The sequence below is a fragment of the Colius striatus genome, chromosome 3, assembly GCF_028858725.1.
Source record: "Colius striatus isolate bColStr4 chromosome 3, bColStr4.1.hap1, whole genome shotgun sequence".
In the NCBI taxonomy this organism is placed as follows: domain Eukaryota; kingdom Metazoa; phylum Chordata; class Aves; order Coliiformes; family Coliidae; genus Colius; species Colius striatus.
In genome coordinates, this window is record NC_084761.1 from 84,482,411 (window position 1) to 84,501,619 (window position 19,209).

General features: G+C 54.2%; 1 protein-coding gene across 1 annotated transcript; it reads left to right on the forward strand.

Annotated features, from left to right (window-relative positions):
- Positions 1 to 8,123: 8,123 nt before the first annotated feature.
- On the forward strand, positions 8,124 to 9,645 carry NKX3-2 (NK3 homeobox 2). Its single transcript, XM_061993730.1, has 2 exons — positions 8,124 to 8,520; positions 8,955 to 9,645. Exons 1-2 carry the CDS (start codon positions 8,124 to 8,126, stop codon positions 9,428 to 9,430), a joined length of 873 nt encoding a protein of 290 aa, XP_061849714.1. The 3' UTR covers positions 9,431 to 9,645.
- The last annotated feature ends 9,564 nt before the right edge of the window (positions 9,646 to 19,209 follow it).

Consider the following 19,209-nt stretch of genomic DNA (forward strand, 5'->3'; position numbering starts at 1 on the left):
GTTGTTGCATATTTTGCAGAAGACTATACTGAAGACATTTTCTGGAGCTATGACGCAAAAGACTTTGTTTATTAAGATTTGCATTTCCTGATGAGAAGGCATCTAATGCAAAACAGCAGGTGCCCTTCACAACCATTCTCCAGAAGAGCCCCTTTGACACAAAGGTGTTGCACAAAGTGTAGACTGTTTAAAAAAAAAAATGTTGCCACATGAGAAGTCCTACAGAGGTATGTAAGGACAGCTGATGGCAAGACTTTTGGCTGGAGACCAGGTTTCAGTGTTTCCTACAAGCGGCAGTTTACCATGGTCCTATATGGGGCTGGAACACTCAGAGAGCATAGAGAAAAGCATGGGGTTTTTAATCAGCTCTCATAAAGTACAGACAACATTATAAAGCACTACAAGGCCATACCACACACCACCCTCTTTCCAAAGCAGGGAGAGCAGAAAGCTTTTATTCCTCCTGGCAAAAATAACCTCATCCATAGGGCAGGAAATCACAAATTGCCAGCTTGAAAGTGTTACCAAAATGTCCTTCCAGACAGCATCCCTCTGCCTTCCCTGTTTCACTTGCAGGCATATTTCTACATCCTTTTGTTGTGAAAAAACTGCTAGAGAAATAAAAGGACTTTCTTGGTTTTCCAAGGCATTCATAACCGACATTCTGCCTCTCTCTGTGTCTGATCTCTCACATCACAAGAGTTTTCCGCTAAGCCACAAGAGTCCTTTAGTACTGGAGACTTCTTCAACAACTTCAATTTACTCTCTCATTCGTATAATGGGTAGAGTACAAACTGCTTTTGTCGTATTACACATTTTTATTCTTTGTCATCCGTCACCTGCCTTAAAATCCTTTTTATTCCATTAGATAAATCCCAAGATGTGTCTGGCTAATTAAGTTATAGAAATAGCTACTGAATACCCTGAGAGCTCATTCAGGCTGTACTCTCCTCAACACTATAAAAATACTCAGAAGGGGACAACTTATAACTCAGAATCTCTACGGTTAGGCAAAGAAAACACTAATGAAGATAAGAGTTCTTAGAGAACTGAGTGTCATAAGGACAAGACAGCACATAGTTGCAGTCATCCATAACTGATGTGCTCCAAGTCCCTATCCTCTGATACACATAGAAAAGAGGAAAAATATCTGTGTTGCCTACAGACTTGTGTCATGTTTGCTCATTTTCAGGCAATTAAATCTGCATGTGAACTGAACAAAACAGTCACCAATTTATTTGTGAAGTTTATGTAAGTATTTATATTCTCACTAAGTGAGCCAAAAGAATTAGAGATTTAATGTAAAAGCTGTGTTCAGATGAAATGGACAGTCACTGTACATACAGAATCATTGCCAGTGGAAACAGCTCCCACAGTGAATCTGCTAATTGCCCGAACTTCATAAACCCTGGATCTAAGGTCTTTGTGCTCAAACAGCTTGGCTTGGCTGCTCCACTATGGGTTATTGGGCACAGATCATGGCACAGCCAATGACATGACCGTGCAAGGCAGCTGCAGGCGTGAACTCTCCTGTCATACAGCATGAGGAGACTGGTGCCTTGTTTTCCACCTGACGGGTCAAAAAGCTTTCACATAGGCTGAGGCCCCTTCAGAGAATGGAACTACCACAGTGCAAGACAGTCTAAGCCACCCAGGTTCCCTCTCTGCTCAGCAGAGAGATGAGCATGCTCCCAGGGACCAGACCACTCTGTGCAGTCACCTGGTAAACTCACACCTCTGATTTCTCTTCAGACACGTGAAGTCAATCCACAGGCCTGGATCCAAAACAGGATGGACATGTCACTACTCTCTGCAGCACATCATGTTTGAGGCACCAGAGTCCGGTGCTGGAGCTCCCAAGACGGACCTGCTTCTCTGAGCAGGCACCCCAACAGTCAGCACTGCACACAGGAGGCTGCCCAAAACATGCACAGAAGTGTCACATCCTGTCTCCACGGCTTAGGCTTCCAATTCAGTGTGAGGAGTGAAACAAGTGAGTCCTTGATGTCAAATTCCAACATTTATTACTAACTGTCAGTCTGTGTATATTTATAATGGATAAGTCCCAAGCGCTCACAGATACTACCTCTGATGATATGAATAATAAAGAGAAAGAAAAAATAATCTAAAATGACTGATGACTTGTTATCAATAAAGACGTGACTCTTAGACAAAGATGTGAAATCATTTTATGAACATAAACAGTTACAGTATCCTGAGAGGCTGGCAGGCTTACTTCATTTACCTAAGAGTCAGAAGCAATAAAAATATTTAAAGGTTACCCCAATATGGCCACTGATTTAATTACCAAGTTAGTCCATCGGACATGAAAAGTGAGCTCAACTATTTCAAACAAAAGGTAAGAAAGGTTATTACTTATTTATAGATTGAGGAGCAATGGCAAAGGAAACCTGGACTTCGTATGATGTTGTGCCAAATAAACATCAGATGATTAATCTGTGCTATGAGTGTTCTTAAAAGCCTAGAGGCTTGCACACAGCAAATGCATCTACTGTTAAATGGTAAATATTCATTAAAATGTCCTAGTAAATAATAGGGAAAATACAGAACAAGTAGGTAGATCAGATACTTTATGGACGGCTCACACACTGGTGACTGTTCCTGCTTCAAATTTTCAATCAGTGGGTGCAAATAAATAGATTATGTCCCACGTTTAAAATTGCTTGAAATGGATACAAAGTTAAATACAGGGGCTAAATATCACAATATTTCTATCACAGAAACATTCAACAGCTTTAATTAATGCCTATGAGATGCCAATTGGATATGCTGGTTTGCTTTTTATTAGTAAATCAAGTTAATCTTATCCAGGTTGTATTTCTGTCCTACAGTTAAATACATCAGAAAATGAGGAATATATTGCCCTTTACTGGGGTAGTAGAAAATGTAGCATAAAAATAAGGAAAGAGTCAAAGAGATTTATTTCAAAAGATGGTCTTGCCTGAACTTGGTTGTGGGACAGGGCTCTCAGTGCACACACATTCCATGGTCTCCTGGCCCCAAGCATCAGAAATGATTGTACAGCATCACCCTTTCTTAGACAGTCCATACATCTTTTCCTTTTCAGGGTCTTGCAAGGAGGAGTAATACAGAAGAAAAACTGACGTGCAGTCCAATGAAATGTTGGTAGTTTTGTTCTCGTGCTTGATGCTCTGCATGCCAAGCATTCACTTTTTACTGTAAAGATGAAGAGGGAGATTTGGGCGAGTTTTCCCAGAAATGGCATCTCTGAGCAATAAAACTGGGCCAAACTCTGTCACCACATATATGCAACAAGTGTTCCTTTCAGTTTGGTTGTGGACTCCTATAGGAGTGTTTCTGTTTGAGCCTCCCAGACTTAAAGGAAACAGACTTTTCCCCATATAAGGAATATGAGAAAGGGATTGCAAACCAGCTATTAAAACCTACTGAGCTAATTTACTAAGAGGCTGTCAAGTTAGTAAGATTAAAGTTTTCACTGTCAGCACTGTACTTGCACATTTTCCAAGTTTAATATTCATTTGGATTCTAAAAATCATAGAGATTTTTCTCTTAATTGTAGGTGGTGTATCCTTCTCTCAGCTGACATCTCAGCAATAACACAGGACCCTGACGTCAATTGCAAAAGCAATTTGAAGGCTGAGTGTTGCAGCAGTTGCTTACATGAAGTCCCTCACAAAATGCCTGGAGAAATCCTGTTAGGAACTTGCTTTAGAGATGCACAGCTACTGTGACCCACTGTGTAGCTACAGTTATATTCACTTGGAAATAGTCATTATTTAAGAAAAGTAGTCAAAATCTATTCAAAAGCAGATGATCTGAGAGTTTCCTGAAAAAACCAGCAAGTTGTCCAGGACACGTTTACATGCCTTTGCCACACAGCCAGAGAGGAGCAGAGCCGCAGTAAAAACCATGAACCAAATCTTCCCCGTCACCGATGGAGTCACAGGGAATTAAAATTCCTTGCAGGAGGAAGCACTGTTTGTGCCATTGCCATCTTCAACCTAAGCCTCTGGAAGACCCAGCAGGAGATTCTGCAAAGCTTTGTATCACTGTGTATATTGGGAGGTAAAGTAGGAACAAGTCTGAGGAGACAGCTTCTGTCTAGGAAAAAATATCATCTCAGTGGCCAAGGTATTGCCTACCACCATGCAAGCTTTGGAAAGCGCTGCCGAGCAGGCTACAGCATGGGACAGCCCTGGGACATGAACCTCTGGGCTCTCCGAGAGCTGAGAAGAGCTTGGGAGGCAGATAGTCGGTTAAGGAGTGGAACTGAGCTCGCCTGGCTCTGTCTGAGAGCTGGCAAGCAGAGGCTACATCACTAATTAATTTCCCATACCGGGAAAATCCTGCCCCGAAGGAAAGGCTTTAACATTTCCTTTTCCCAGTGCAAACTACTCCCACCCAGGGGACCATCTGGGTCTTTTTATACAACATTACATACTGTATAAAACGTGTGCGCTCTTTACAAAGGCTTTTTTTCCAGGTTTGGCAGCCACTTTTGTGTTTGTGTGAGCTGTCTTTCACATCTTTATTTGATGCTACCCTCAGACGCCCACGAGCGGAACACATCCTTCCCCGATTCATCGCCCCACGCACCATAGGCAGCGCGTCTGTGAGCAAGGTTCACCTGGGAGGAAAAGCGTCCGAGGCCACTGCGCGAAGGCACCCGGCGCTTCGGGCGGGCAGGCGAGCGGCGCTCCCCGCGCCAGCCCGCACCGTGCCTTGTCACGGGATACCGGGACAGGGCCCCGGGCACCGCTGTCTCCTCATCGGGTGGCTTCGCCGTGGCCCTGCACGGTCCCCGCCGTCGTCAACGGGCCCGCCGGGCGCGCAGGGCCGGGGCCGGGGCCCGCCATCCCCCTGGCCAGACCCCGCGGGCGGCCGGCGCCGGGCAGTGCGGCGGGGAGGCCTCTAGGTGGGGCGGCCGGGCCGGGCCCGGTCGGGCGCGGGGCGAGGGCGACCGGCGGGCCTCTCCGCCCCGCGGGGGCTGGCGCACGGAGTCGGGGCGGGGGCTGGGGAGAGGCAGTTACGGGGTACGGCGGGGACAGAGTTCTCCCAGTGGGTTGTGAAACGACGGATCCGACACGACACGCAGGAACCGGCTGCTTCCAAAGCGCGGGGCATGGGCGGATGCGGAGCCCTTCTCCGGGTGGAAATGGTGCCTTCGCCGACATCCCCGCTTCAGGCGCTGCCTTGCCCGCTCGGCTGCGCGCACACACACACACACCCGCCCCGAGCCTTTTCCTGCGAGGAGGGTTTGCCCCGGTTTCTCCCACAGACGCTCAGGGGAGGTTGTGCCGTGGCTGGGGGTGCTCTTGCCCTCCGGTGCTGCCCCAGCTGAGGGCGGCCGGGAGCCCGCTGCGAGCCGCCCACCCGGGCGCTCAGTGCGGAGCAATGCCGGGCCGTCGCACTCCCCCTCCCCTCCCCTCCCCTCCCCTCCCCTCCCCTCCCCTCCCCTCCCCTCCCCTCCCCTCCCCTCCCCTCCCCTCCCCTCCCCTCCCCTCCCCTCCCCTCCCTCCTGCTGCCCTGTCTCCCGCGGCGGGACCACCCAGCTGGCCCGGAGCCTCAGCACCGGGACCGGCGGCCCTGCCCGGCCGGCCTCCGCCGCTCCACCGCGCCTCACCCCCGCTGCTGCTCGCTCTCCTCCCGGCCTCCTCCCCAGGCATTTCCTCCCCGAAACTGTAGATCGCAGAGATTGCCTCGGGAGGAGAGAGGGACACAGAACTAAAAAAAGAAAAAGAGAAAAGGCAGGGAGGGAGGTGGGTAAATTAGCAAAGAATTACAGCCATTGTAAACTAACCACAGGTATTTCCAAGAGCTTGGACGCGAAACCTTGTAAATCAGGGTCCTCGCGGGCTGGAAACTGCCTGTGCCGGAGCTCGGAGGGAGGCTGCACCCCCTCCTCCTCCCCGCCGCTCCTCCAGCCCCGCAGCAGCTGCGTGCTCTGCCTCCTGCCCGGCACACTGCTGCACCTGAGGAGCCGCAAATTGCAGCGCAGGCCAGGCAACTGCCCTGACCGATCCGGCCCGGAGCTCCCCGCCTGCTCCGTGCCCAGAGGCCCTCTCCGGCCGCCAACCCAAAGCAGGGCTCCCGCGACTCACATCTCCAGCGTTTTCCCTAGAAGCGCGGAGCCTTTCTCTCCCCACGTCTCCATCCACGCATCTGCTCCAACACACCAAATTTCCTCTCTCGGCTGTTAAGCACCCCTTAAGATACCCACACGGGTAATACTTCCTACACATCTCGTAAGTGGATGTCTCGCAGCTTCCCGAAATGCCTCTTATTTCCCTCCAGCCCTTAACAAAAAAAAAAAAAAGAAAAGAAAAGAAAAGAAAAGAAAAGAAAAGAAAAGGAAAAAAATCCTCTTTGGCTATTTCCTGAGAGTATCGTGGCACCGAAGTGGCAGAAGCGATGGCTTTCCCGGGAAATATCCAGGTGGGGGAAGAAAAAGAAAAAGAAAAAGAAAAAGAAAAAGAAAAAGAAAAAGAAAAATTAATGAGTCCAAACAAGTTTATTAAAAGGGGCTGAATTTGTTTAGAAAGGTAGAGCCTTTGTTCTCGTTCAGTCAGGCAAAGATGCTCTCCGGCTTCCTGCCGCATATGAAAGCGGAATTACTTATTTTATTGATTTATTTTCAGGGTAAGAATGATGATTGAAAACATTTACTTTGTGCCATAGTCGTTGGTAATCAATTACCGTGGCTTCGTGGTCTGCTGCGAACGGGGCTCATCTCTGCCGGATCAAGTAAGGAAATGCTGGCGACGGGCGCACGGCTGCGAAGAGGCAGGTTGATAGGCAGGTACGCGGCTCGTGGAGAAAAGCCGAGTTTGGGAGTATCATTCTGATATACTCTATCTAGCTCTTTACGCACCAAAAAAACACGGTCGTGAAGCGCTGGCATTCTGTTTCTCGCCTGATAGTCTCCCCTGGATTTTCCTGTTGGCCTCTGAGAATGCCAATCATGTCTGAAATAAAGAAAAGCGTGATGCTTGGGGCCACGTTGTTTTGGCCACGAGTCACACTTGTACAATTCACGTGTGTGTAAGTTTCCAAAAGCCTCTTGTTTAGGGCCGTCTTCTTTCAGGGAAAGGTTCGTTTTCAGGAAAACTCTCTCTAGCCTGCTAGAAATTGCCCTCTCAACAAGATCTTTAAAAGCTTCACGGACTGAAGACCGTCCCTAATAAGAAACGGACGGTACTTTGAAACAAATGCAACGATGGATAACCTGGTTTCGAAAACCAGTCGGGAATTGTTGGCATTCACATCCGCAAGGCTAGCGGCCGCCGGTTTGGGCGCTTTCCCCGCAGTCCGGCGCGGCGTCGCGTTCCCCGACAGACCCCGACATGAGCCATTTCCTCAGGCTCTTTCCAAAGCAGCAGGCACCAAGAGTTTGCCACCCTGCGGCGTTGTACCTGTTCCCCCCATGACGTTTCCCGCTGCGACCGGACCCTTCCCCGCCGCTCAGTGTACCCGGCTCGACCGGAGAGAGGTGAAACACCCTGAAACTGTTCTCCCTCACGCTCTGGGCGGAAGCCGTGAACTCCGCCGACGAGAGGAACCGTCCCGCCTCGAGTCGCTACCGCCTCGGGCAGTATCGTTCGGCGGCCGGGTGGCGGGGAAGAAGGGGAGGGCGGCGCCGCGGGCCGCAAGGGGTTAAGGCTCGGCGCGCCCCGCCGCGCGCCCCGCGGAGCCGCTTCGCCCCGCGGCGGGGAGCCAATCGTCGGGCGGGCGGCGCGGGGGCCGCCCAATGGGAAGGCGCGGGGCCGGCGCTGTCAGCGGCGGTGAGGGATGACAGCGCCGCCGGGAGAAAAAGGAGAGGGCGGGCGCGGGGCGGGACAGAGCGGGGCGGAGGCAGCGCTAGCGCCGCGCCGCCAGGGACCCGCGGCGGCGCCCGGCGGAGCGCGGCTGCGGCGCGGCGGCCCCGGCGGCCCCGGCCCTATGGGCGGGCGGGCCGGCAGCGGCGCAGAGAGGAAGACTCTGCTGGCGCCCGCCCTCCCGGCGGCACAGAAGGGCCCGGCACCGACGCGGGCCCCGGCACCGGCGCGGCCGGCGATGCGGTCGCCCAGCTGAAGGCGCGGCGCGGTCCGCTGCTCGCCCACGGGGCCGCCCGCCGCCGGGCCATGGCCGTCCGCGGCGGCAACGCCCTGACGCCCTTCTCCATCCAGGCCATCCTCAACAAGAAGGAGGAGCGCGCCCGCCACGCGGCGGGGCGGCTGCCGCCCCCGGGGCCGGCCGGCGGCTGGCGGCTGTGCGGCGTCGCCGAGGGCCCGCCGCTCCCCGCGCACGGCGCCGCCCGCGCCCTGGCCCCACGGACGCCAGCGGGCTGGGACTCGGACTCCGCCCTCAGCGAGGACCCCGAAGGCGAACGGCGCTCTGAGGAGGAGAGCGCCGGTGTCGGCGCCCGCCCCGCCGAAGCCGCGGGCGAGGGGCGGCCGGCGGACGAAACGCAGCCCACGGAGCCGGCGGAGCGGGACGCCGCCGGCCTCAGTGACAGCGAGATGTCGGCCACAGTCTCAGGTAGGGGCGGCCCCGGCGGCGGCCCCTCCGCACCCACGCCGGGACGGCGGGAGGGTCCCGGGGCGGAGGGGGAGCCGAAAGCAGCACACGGTCGATGCTTTCCGACAGCCCCGTGGGCTCGTGCAGCGGGCCCGGGCTGCATCGCGGGCAGGGGAGGTGATGGTGGAAAGGCCGCAAGCACCTCCTGTGGGGCGAGAGGGACCCTTCCTGCAGACTGGGAGAACGCCCGGCCCTTACAGGAGAGCGAGAAGCCCCGGCGGTCCCGGTGGCAGGGTGGGCAGCGTCTCGGCGGGATCTCCGCCCGCCCCGTCACTGCTGTCTGGCCGCAAAGAGCGCTCCCGGGTGCGGGTCCTGCGCGGAGCGGGGCGCGGGGACATGAGTATCCCTGGTGGTGCCTGCCTGCCCTGACCACCTCTCTCTCGCCCTGACCGCAGATCGCAGCCCCCCGGAGGAGGAGGACGGAGCGGGCAAGTGCGGCAATCTGCTACCAGGGGAGGAGGAGGCGGCGGCACCAAAGCCGCGGAAGAAGCGCTCCCGCGCAGCCTTTTCCCATGCGCAGGTCTTCGAGCTGGAGCGGCGCTTCAACCACCAGCGGTACCTGTCGGGGCCCGAGCGGGCCGACCTGGCCGCCTCGCTGAAGCTCACCGAGACGCAGGTGAAGATCTGGTTCCAGAACCGGCGCTACAAGACCAAGCGGCGGCAGATGGCCGCAGACCTCCTGGCCGCTGCCCCTGCCGCCAAGAAGGTGGCCGTCAAGGTGCTGGTGCGCGATGACCAGAGACAGTACCACCCCGGAGAGGTGCTGCGGCCGCCCTCGTTGCTCTCCCTCCAGCCCTCCTACTACTACCCCTACTACTGTCTGCCCGGGTGGGCTCTGTCTACCTGTACCGCAGCTGCCAGCACCCAGTGAGGGGCACACATACACACACACACACAACTCCCCCCACCACACACACTGGCAGCCAGGAAATCTATCTCCCCTCTGCCACCCCCCCATCCATCCATCCAGCCGGCTTCTCAAACCCAGAGCCCCAGCTGCAGCTCTCAGTGCCTCGGACAGTATTTATTATTATTTTATTGTTATTTTTATTATTAATATTATTTGGATGGTTCCTCACCCTCTCCTCTTCCAACATAGGACTTCTTGACCACCCCCACCCCGGCCCTCACCCTGTCCCCACCCCGCCAACCGAGGACTCTCACAATTTGGCACGACTAGTTCATGGTATCCATGTTGTCAGTGTATTTTGGTGTAGACTTTTTGTTTGTTTTGTTTCGCTTCGGATTGGTAGAGACTCGATCTTGTCTTGGAGAGAGAAAGAGAGAGGAAAAAAAAGGAGAGGAGAAAAAAAATAAACCAACCTCAAACCAACCCACAAACCCCAATACAGCTCCAAAGAGGAGATCAAGGACTCCCTCGGTGGATTGTAAGGAAGATGATTTTTGACGTCTGAGTCCTTGATTTTCCAACTCGTTGCAAACTTAGTGTGCCTTGTATGGTGCTGAATGTAAGGAAGCCTCAGTCAGATCCCCCTTGCTCTTGTTGCCCATGTTATTCCTGTACTCCGTGCTCCGTGGCAAAGGATAAATATGTCACAAAAGGGTGAGACTTATGTCGAAACTCCAGGCTTCTTTTCTTTTTTTTTTTTTCCTGCGATCTTTCCGTGTTCGGGGAGGGTGGAGTTACAGATTTTTCGCACTTTCCAGTTGTTTCAGAGTTGTTGTTATTGTTATTTTTATATTCAATGTGAATATTTCTAGTCAGGCTTTTTAAGAAATCGGTGTAATAGGAAATTTTAATACCATCGGTGCCTTTCACTATTTTTCTGCAGACCTCTCCTTCAGGGGTGGGGATTTCTGATCTGCTCAGCAATGTAATTACAGTCTCTTTTTCTTTCAAGGTAACTCATTGCGCTTTTTTTTCTTGCTTTTTTTCCCCCTCCCTTTCTATTTTAATGGCACTGTGCACTCAACTAGATTGTTAACTTCAAATGAATTGTGAATGTTTGTAAGCTACCCGCTGTACTTTTTTTTTTTTTTAATTTATAAACTTTAGTTTAACACTTTGCTCTGCCGCTTGTGTCGTTTCTGAGAGCGACTTTTTCCCCGCAGCAGACTTCGGGCTGTGGTTCAGACCACCTCCCTGCTTTTCCCCACTCGTGCGGCGGCTGGCAGTGGCTCTCGGGGGAACCGGGAGCTCTGGCGGCAGGGGTCGTGGAGCCCGGCGGAGATCTCGCCCTCAGCTCCCCAGGCCGTTCTGTCCCTGCACACGGTGCAACGCCGAGGCCGGTTCTCTCCGACACACGGCGGGTACGACGGAGCTCGGGCCGGGCGTCTTAAGGAGTTATTTGATAACGTGTGTCCAGGATGGAGCGATCCTCCCTTCTTTCGGAGAGCCGGGGTCGCCGGTTTAATTCACGGCTGCCGGGGTTAGGTTGAGGCTGCGGTCGAAGGAACCGCGGGGACATCAAATCGGTTCTTCCGAGCGAGGGCAGTCGGGCGGCCCGGCAGCTGGCCGTTTCCACGGGCCGCGTCGGTTTCAAAAGTCGGCAGCTCCCAGGGACAGCGTGAGTCGGTGTATTGCCTCCTCTCTGCTGGAGCCTGGCAGGGCGGCCGTGGCCGCGGGTTCCCGGCGGGCGGAGGCTCCGGATGGAGCTGCAGGATGGGGCTTCGCAAGTCCTCTGCGGAACGGCCGAGGCCGTTTGTATCCCGACACAGCCGCGACAGCCGCTTGGGGCAGCCTCCCGCCTTGGACTGAGCCCCCTCTCAGCCTCCGCGGCGAGCCCGGGCCCTCGGCACGCTGCCGGCAGACCAGCCCCGCCGCCGGCTGCCGTCCTCCGGCCGTCCCCGCAGCCTGCACTGGGGTGGTCAGTCCCACTCGGGGAGCCGGCGCCGGGCAACGGCGCTCAGAGCGACTGGAGCCGATGGGGACTGAGGTAGCTTTACCGCGCCGATGTAACCCGGCCCGGGCCACGCTCACAGACGGCCGCCTTGCCTAAGCGACACGGATTTCTCCATCGCCACCCTTCGCCGCTGTCTTCTTCCCTTCTACGGCGGATCACACGTCGGGTCGGCCGCAGGGAGCCCCTTCGGGCTGCTGCCTGTTGCCCGCGGTGGGGAGAGGGGCGGCTGCCCGGGCCTCCGCGCCGGCTCAGGGCGATACTCTGCTCCTAAAGCGGTCGTGGCGTGAAGGGACGGACGATGCTTTAGGGTTGGTGGTGTTCCGCCGGACTAAGTCGGCAATTCTGCCGGCAAAAGGAGCGCTTCGGCTTCTGCCGAGGAGGATGCTCTGTAGAGCAGACTTTGGCGGATATTTATTAGGCCCGACATTTATTAGGCCCGATCCTGAAACCCTCTTTCTTTCTTTTTTTTTTTTTTCATTTTTTTTTCTCTTCCAACAACTATTTCTTTCCGCCTTTCCCACCGTTTTCCCTCCTGGGAAAATGAAAGGTTTGGGTAGCAGGAGCAGGGCCCCCATGGGAAGGTGAAGAGCCTTTGCTTACCCGCAAACATCACAGTTCGCTCTTTGTCTCGCCCCTAGGGATATTTCTCTGCCTGCAGCCTCGTGTTCGTGGGTGAGGTTTGCAGCCCATATAGGACACAGAGCCGCTGACTACTACCTCTGCTTCGATAGAACGATTTGCTCCAGCGAAGGGCTTGGCCCCAGATGAGATGGAGAGGCAAGGCGGTGGGGGTAGGTAAGGGTCTTATCAGGCTGCCTCTTGATCAGGGAGGGCTATTTCGAAGCTTTCTTTTTCTAGTAGGTCACCGTGGTTTACTGTTTGTCTTGGTGCTTGCTGACTGCTGCAGGCTGATGTGATGGGCGTTAGAGCTCCCTGGGCTACTCCGGGTTGTGACACTGAGTAACAGACGCAGAATAAACTCCCAAACTATTTTTAATTTAATCCAGCGAAACTAAGATATATCTTACTCCAGAGAGAAATTGATGAAAAAAGATGATCTGAGTAGAGTTGCTTGGAAATGTAGGATTGTGCTTAGTATCGAATATTGACCCATCGAGAGGGTCTTCGATCGCCGTGGACAAAATCCGATTTTGAGAAACATCAGTATTTTGCATCGGGAAAACGTAGTAGATAATTTAATGGATTTTTTTTTTTCGGAATTTGGAGGTAAATGTTCCTATTTTTACTGAAAATTTTACGATTTGATATGTAAAGCGAACACTGAGGGGTTTTTTTTTTTTCCTAAATGAAAAAAAAAATCCCTTCTATCCCCCGAGGAACTGTACCAAGGCCAAAGGAATTAGTCTGGACTTTCACCGCTGAAATTATCGGCAAAACTTGCTCTCTAACATGCTCTTTTCACAACATCCCTCCTCCAGCCCCGAGCACATATTCAGCTCATCTGAGCACCCAGGGCTGTGGCATGAAAATAATTCCCCTAACGATATGTCCCAACTTCGACCTCTCTCAAACACCGAATTCGCACAGGAGCAGTAGGAATAATTTTCCATCCGATACGGACAAGGTCAGTCTTAAAGCAGAGAAAACTGTCGTAATAGAAAGAGGGGGAGAGAGAGAAACTGCCGCAAGTACAAGAAATTCGATTGTTGAAACGTAATGTAAATTGTGTATATCTTTGCAATGTCTCCACAGGCGTTTTTGTTTGTGTATTAAACATTCGCACAGGCGCGCAGACCAACTCTGCAACCGGGAGGCTGCCTATATTTAGATATCTCCCGCTTGCTCTCAGGGCAATAAAACAGGAAACCACGTAGATTTACACGCACAAGCACTTGTCAGGTAGAAATTAGAGACACTTTCCCCGAGTAAAAGCAGCGGAAGGTGCCGGAGCACGGGCGGTCCCCCCCGGCAGCGCGGCACCTGCCCAGGACTCCCGGGAGCAGGGGCCAAAGGTGGCCCGGGGGTTAAGGGCCTCTCTCCGGCAGGCCCGGGGCTTTGGCAGGCACTTTTCCGCTCCGCTTCTCCTGTCAGCGGGAAGGCGACGCGCCCTGAGGGCTCCACTCCGGCCCGGAGCCGCGCTCCCTCCTCGGGGGGAGAGCAGAGATGCCGGTGGGCTCGACCCCGAGACTCCTGTCCCCGCCGGGATTGCCGCCCGCGGAGCCCCTCGCCCCCCTCTGTCCCCGGGACCCCACACACGAGGGCTGCGGCGCCTTACCCAGGGACCGCGGCGGACAGTGGACTCTCACCCGCAGCTGGGAGTTGCCCTTTATTAAAAAACATGGCTTAGGATTTTTTTGTGGGGTGTTTTTTGATGTTTAGTTGGTTTTGGTTGGGTTTGTTGGTTTTTTTTTTTTGGGGGGGGGGGGTTGTTTGTTTGTTTCTTTAGGAAAGGCGACAATTTCGACATTCCACCCGCGTAGAGTGGAGACAGGGGGCGAGTTCACACGCGGGCAAGATGTCCTTCCCCCGGCAGGTGAGTGTCGCGGTGCCCGGTGAGGGCTGCCACTAGCCCGGGCCGGCCGGGGCTCAGTCTGCCCTTGTGCCGCCGCCAGCGCCCTGTCGGGCTCCCAGCCGCTCCCACACGTCCGAGAGGGAAGGCCTGATCAGAGAATGAGGGTTTGAACTCTGCTACCCGGAGCCTTTGGGGCAGATGAAAAGCCATCCCCTCCTCTTTTCCCATCTGTTTCCCCAGCTCTGTCCCGGAGCTGGGAGAGGTGTTAGCCACAAGACTGATTTCAAGTGGTGTTGGCGATGAGTGCAATTGTCGGGAAGCTCCTTGAAAAAATAATAGCGGGGAGTGGTGGCTGCAGAGCCACAGGGTACGCTGCTTTGGGGATCTCAGGTGCGCCCGTGGCTTTTTGCCTGAAATCTGATTCGGTAATAAAGAGGCCGGCACTCGGGCTATCGAAAGACACCGCGGGCAGTCAGCAGCGTGTCCTCTGCTGAAACACAAACGCAGCTGAGCCGGGGAAGCCTCAACTGAGGCAGGAGCCTGGGAGAGGCAGGGAAGGGGTACTGTCCCGCTGCTGGCCACGGGCAGAGGGCGACCTTCCAGGGACTACCTGCTGTCTCCAAAGAGATGCAGGTTGCCACCGGGAGGGGTGACTGACGTCCTTACCAATAGAATGGCACAAAACTATTAATAAAATGTATATCTAGGTAATAGTGTTCGTAGGTATTTAAAACTTATTTCTTTCTTAAAAAAAAAAGAAAGAAAGAAAACAAAGCATAGAGAGTAAAAAGGCTGCAAGCAGCCTTTTTGTGCACGGCCGATGGACAACAAAAACAGTGCTTCCACACCGAGTGAGAATGGACAGAAACCCCCTAAACCGTGTGGAAAGGCAAAGAAAGATCCGCTTTTCAGCTCTCCGGGGTTGGGCGGCATTAGCGTGTGAGCAGGGCCGCTGGCGGGCCGGGGCAGAACGGCGGCGGGACGGGACGGGTCCGGTGGGGTATGGGGGCAGGGGCGATAGCCCACAGGGCAGGAGGGGGCTGCTCGGGGGCGGGGGCGCGGGTTACTGCTGTTTCCTAAATTGCTCAGCGGGAAAAGCAAGTCCTGCAATTGGTGATGGCTCTGAAAGACTCCCCTTCCTACTTCCTCGGAGCCCGACGCTGCCTTTCGCCTCTGGCGGTTTGAGGTCGCTGTTCGGCATCAGTGACCTGCCCTGCATTAAAGCCACCGGACGACGAGCCCCTGCACCGTCCCGTCCCCCCCCCACCCCTGCTTTTCTCCCGATGGGGAGTAAAACATTCTGTCCATGGATCTTCTCTGTGTTGCGCTTAAACCGGCCGAGAAAACTTTGTGTCGCAAAGGACTCGAGTGATAATTAGAGATGAAATGCGCGTGGAGAGGACTAATATTATTTTTGGCTTGTGCGGGAATAATACAGATTTGCAAACTGTACAAATAAAGCTGGGTAGGTTGGGAAGTGAGGGAGGAGAAGCAGTTCTGCGAGCTGACGGAGGTACTGAGACTTCATGGAGAGGTCTGTGACGGGCCAGCCAAAACGAAGGACAGGTAGTGTCCGAGATTTGCCTTTTGGCACTCGCCTGCAGTAACAGGCGGCGAACTGGAGGCAGACGGCGAGTGCCCAGCCTGGAGGAACCGCCAGGCAGCCGCGGGACCATTTTCCTCCCTGGGAGGTGTTGTGAGAGGATTTACCGAGGTGGCCGCTCTGTTCTGCAGGGTGGCACAGTACTTCTAAATTAATAGAGGAAAGAAATTATTTCTTTACTTGTCTAACATTAAAAAAACCAAATAAAACAAAAAAGCCGCGACGATTTGCGACTCTCTTTAATCAGTTATGAATAAAGACTAGTTGCAAACGGGGAACTTCTACGGACACACTGCATTTTCCCGGCGAGCACAATAAAACAGTATCTGCGCTCATTTACTGGTTATAAACGTCAGTCTTCAGGGGTGCAGGATGTCATTTTGTCAAGTGATTCTGAAGGTCTCTTTAATTTGTCTGAGATGTTACTATTTTGTCTGATTTTCTTTTTTTAAAATAAAGTGCTTGGAAGAAACAGAAGGATTTCTTTGCTGTTAGAGAAAAACCTTTACCAGGTGCGATCTGCGCCGTGGATTCGCGGACCCTGGGAAGTCCTGTTTAGATAGCCGTGTTGGGCTATGGCCCTGGGGATCACAATGGCATAATTTTACCAAAAAGAACTTCAAAGCATACTGAAATATCAGCTTCGTTTTTGCAAACAAATGATTTCACAGAAAAAGGATCAGAAACGAAGAGAAAGGGTGAAGGGGGAAAAAAAAAATCTATCTCAAGCCCTCACCGTAAGGATTGAACTTTAAAAGAAAAAACGACATTTTATCTTACAAAAAATACATGCAGTCTTCGCAAGGTGGAAATTACTTGTAAATCGATCTCGCTTCGGGAAGAGGATCGTTTTCAGAGCCGTGGCAAAGCCCGTGTGCCAGGCAGGCGCGGCGGGGGCGCGCGGCGGGGCCGCGGCGCGCTGCTCCCCCCTCTCGCAGGAACCGGGAAAGTTGGTCCCTGCCAAGGTCTGTCGTAACTACTGGAGATGCAGACGTATCCCTTGCAGAGGACATCTTCCAGACACCCTGGTCATCATTTCTCTTCTACTCTCTCCCCTGTATAAAGTGCCTGAGGGCTGCTCGGGACGATCGGCCAACGCCGCCGCATTCGGCCCGGCTCCCTGCCCCTCGCCTCCCTCTCCCTGCAAAACCTCCCTTGACCGACTGAACAACTTTTCCCCCTGTCCCCCCACCGTGACCAGGGCAACGCAAAGCCCTCTCCGCGGGCCGCCGCGGGCAGCGGGGCGGGAGTGTCCGGTGGCCTGGCCCCGGCAGCGCGGTCGCCCCGCCGCCTCTCCCGGTCCCTGACGTGGGGACCGGTAAAAACCCGCGGCCCGGCAGGGAGGGTCTCCTCAATGCCAGGCCTGTGTATTTCAGTTTGATTTCACACGTCAAGGGTAATTTCTTCATACAACTTAATGGACGCGGCTTGACATCCATAATGATCGCTAATCATTCAAATTATTTTTGCTAGCGCCCAGACATGTTCCAGTTGTTGTGATAGATCGCGTTTCACCCATAATGACGGACAATTACCATTTCTAATTCGTCGGCTTTTGACACCTAAATCCACCCACCATATGTGGCTGAAACGCGCCGGGCTCGGCTGCGAGGCCCTGATGACATTTGCAGCAATGCCTTCTCCTCTGAGAGGGGCACCTGGGATGCCATCCACCCCTCCGACATCCCCGGCCCTGCCCCAGGCCGCTGTAGCTCGGCCGGCTGGCATGGCAAGCCTCAGGACCGCAGCTCCGCGTCCGTGCTCGGGGGGAGCAGGGGGGAGGCAGTGGTGAAGCCCACTCGGAACAAGCCAGCCTCGCCGCTCCCCGCCCCGCAGCCCTCCTGGGACAACTGAGCTGGACTGAGCCTCGGGGGTGGGGGGGAGCGGTGTCACACACCTCAGAAACGGCCCCGGCTGGGAAAGTGGCTTAGCCCGGGAGCCAGAGGGACCTCTGTGGGCTGTTCCACTCTCGTTACGTCCCATGACCGCCAACGCGGCCACGGAGACCCCGACGTTTGTTTGTGCTCTCAGTGCAGGCGAAAAGCCCCGATTCTCCTCGAAGTGGGAACATGCGGCCTTGAGCTGTCTTGCAGGGGCGAGACAGAAAAGAGTGGCGGGGGGTTAAGCTGTAGCAAGGGCGCGCAGTACATTTCCATCACATCATCAGCTTTTCTGGTTCCACGGTTCCTCTGTAAATCCGATGCACTCGATGGCAGGTCTCTGCGCGAGACGATGCATCCGATGGAGGCAGCATCGGGAGCTTCGCTCCCCTGGCCCGGCCCGCCCCGACAGCCGGGGGATCCACCTCTGCGCGCCCCGCTGCCCGCAGCCAAAGTCAACCGGGGGAAGGTTTGCCCTAGGTAATTCCTTGTTAAATTTTTGTTGTAATTGTAGTTTGTTTGGGTTGTTTGTTTGTTTGTTTGTTTGTTGAAATAAATGAATGGACGAACAAAGCCGTAGCGTTTGGTTTTAGCCTCCGGACGACAAAAGCGTCGCCCCAGCTGCCACGACACAAAATCCACAGCACAACGTCCCTGCCCAGGGCTGTGAGGACGACAAACTCTGAGTTTCTGTAATTCGGCAGGCATCCCTTGCTTTTTAAGCCCTAAATAATTCTCCTACATGAAACATTTCCTTTAGCAGGAATACATGACGGTGTATATCCCCGCCACAGATGCAAGGGTGAGGGGTAGCAAACAAGGCCAGATCCTGACGATGTGCTGCTCTCCGCCACAGTGCAATACCCACGGCCGCAGCCCAAGGCAGTCAGAGACACAAAGAAGCACAGACAGGATCACGCAGACACGCATGTTTCCACTGGGACAGGCAGATTTGTCCCAGAGATGGTGGTCACCGGAGTGACAGTCACACGTCCCAGCGTGTCTAGGCATTACTCGGGGCTTCTCCGCGCCCTCATCGCCTTGTTGCTCTCCCTGAGCGTCCCTGAAAAACTCACCCGCAAACTCAAGCGCCCCCGCACACAGCCCTTCCCTGCTGCCTTGGACATCGCTTCTTGGACATTCGCTTTTGCCTTTACGGCAAAAGATTAAAACCCACCCAAACACGACAGCTCCACTTCAATATGCATTTTGATGACTCCCCCTCCCCTCCATTTTTAATTTTTTTACATGTTTTATTTGGGGGGGGAAGGGGCGGTTTCTCTCTCTGCTATTTCTTTTCTGGACACTCGCGAAAAGGCTGCTGGTGACGACAGGCCGAGGAGACCACCGCCTCCTCCAGAGGCCAGGCGATGGGAGGATGTGGCGGCGATGCGGGCGGGGGCCGGGCTGCCTGTCCCACCGCCCCCGGATCCCCGCTCGGAGGGGCAAGAAGGAACTGTTATCAGCGGGAAAGTGCTGAACTTGGCCTGACCGCCAGCCCGGCCCGGCCCGGTCTGGCTCCTCTGCGGCGGTACCGAGCCCGAGCCCGAGCCCTCACCGCAGTGACCGCAGCGAAACGGCCCCGCAAAGAGCAAACGCACCGAACTCAGCTTTGGGCAGCTGGGCGTCAGGAAATGTGGTCTTTTTAGCAGAGAAAGTAGAAGGATTTCTCCATCGTTATGGTTCAAAATAAGGACTACGAAGGATTGCCTGTCTGAGGTTTGTCAGTCCCCGACGAGGTATTTTGATTAGGAGGTTTATTTCTAGTTAAACTTCCATGGTATCTCCGAGATGTTATTGCAGTTTCCACAAGAGCTAAACAAAATACTT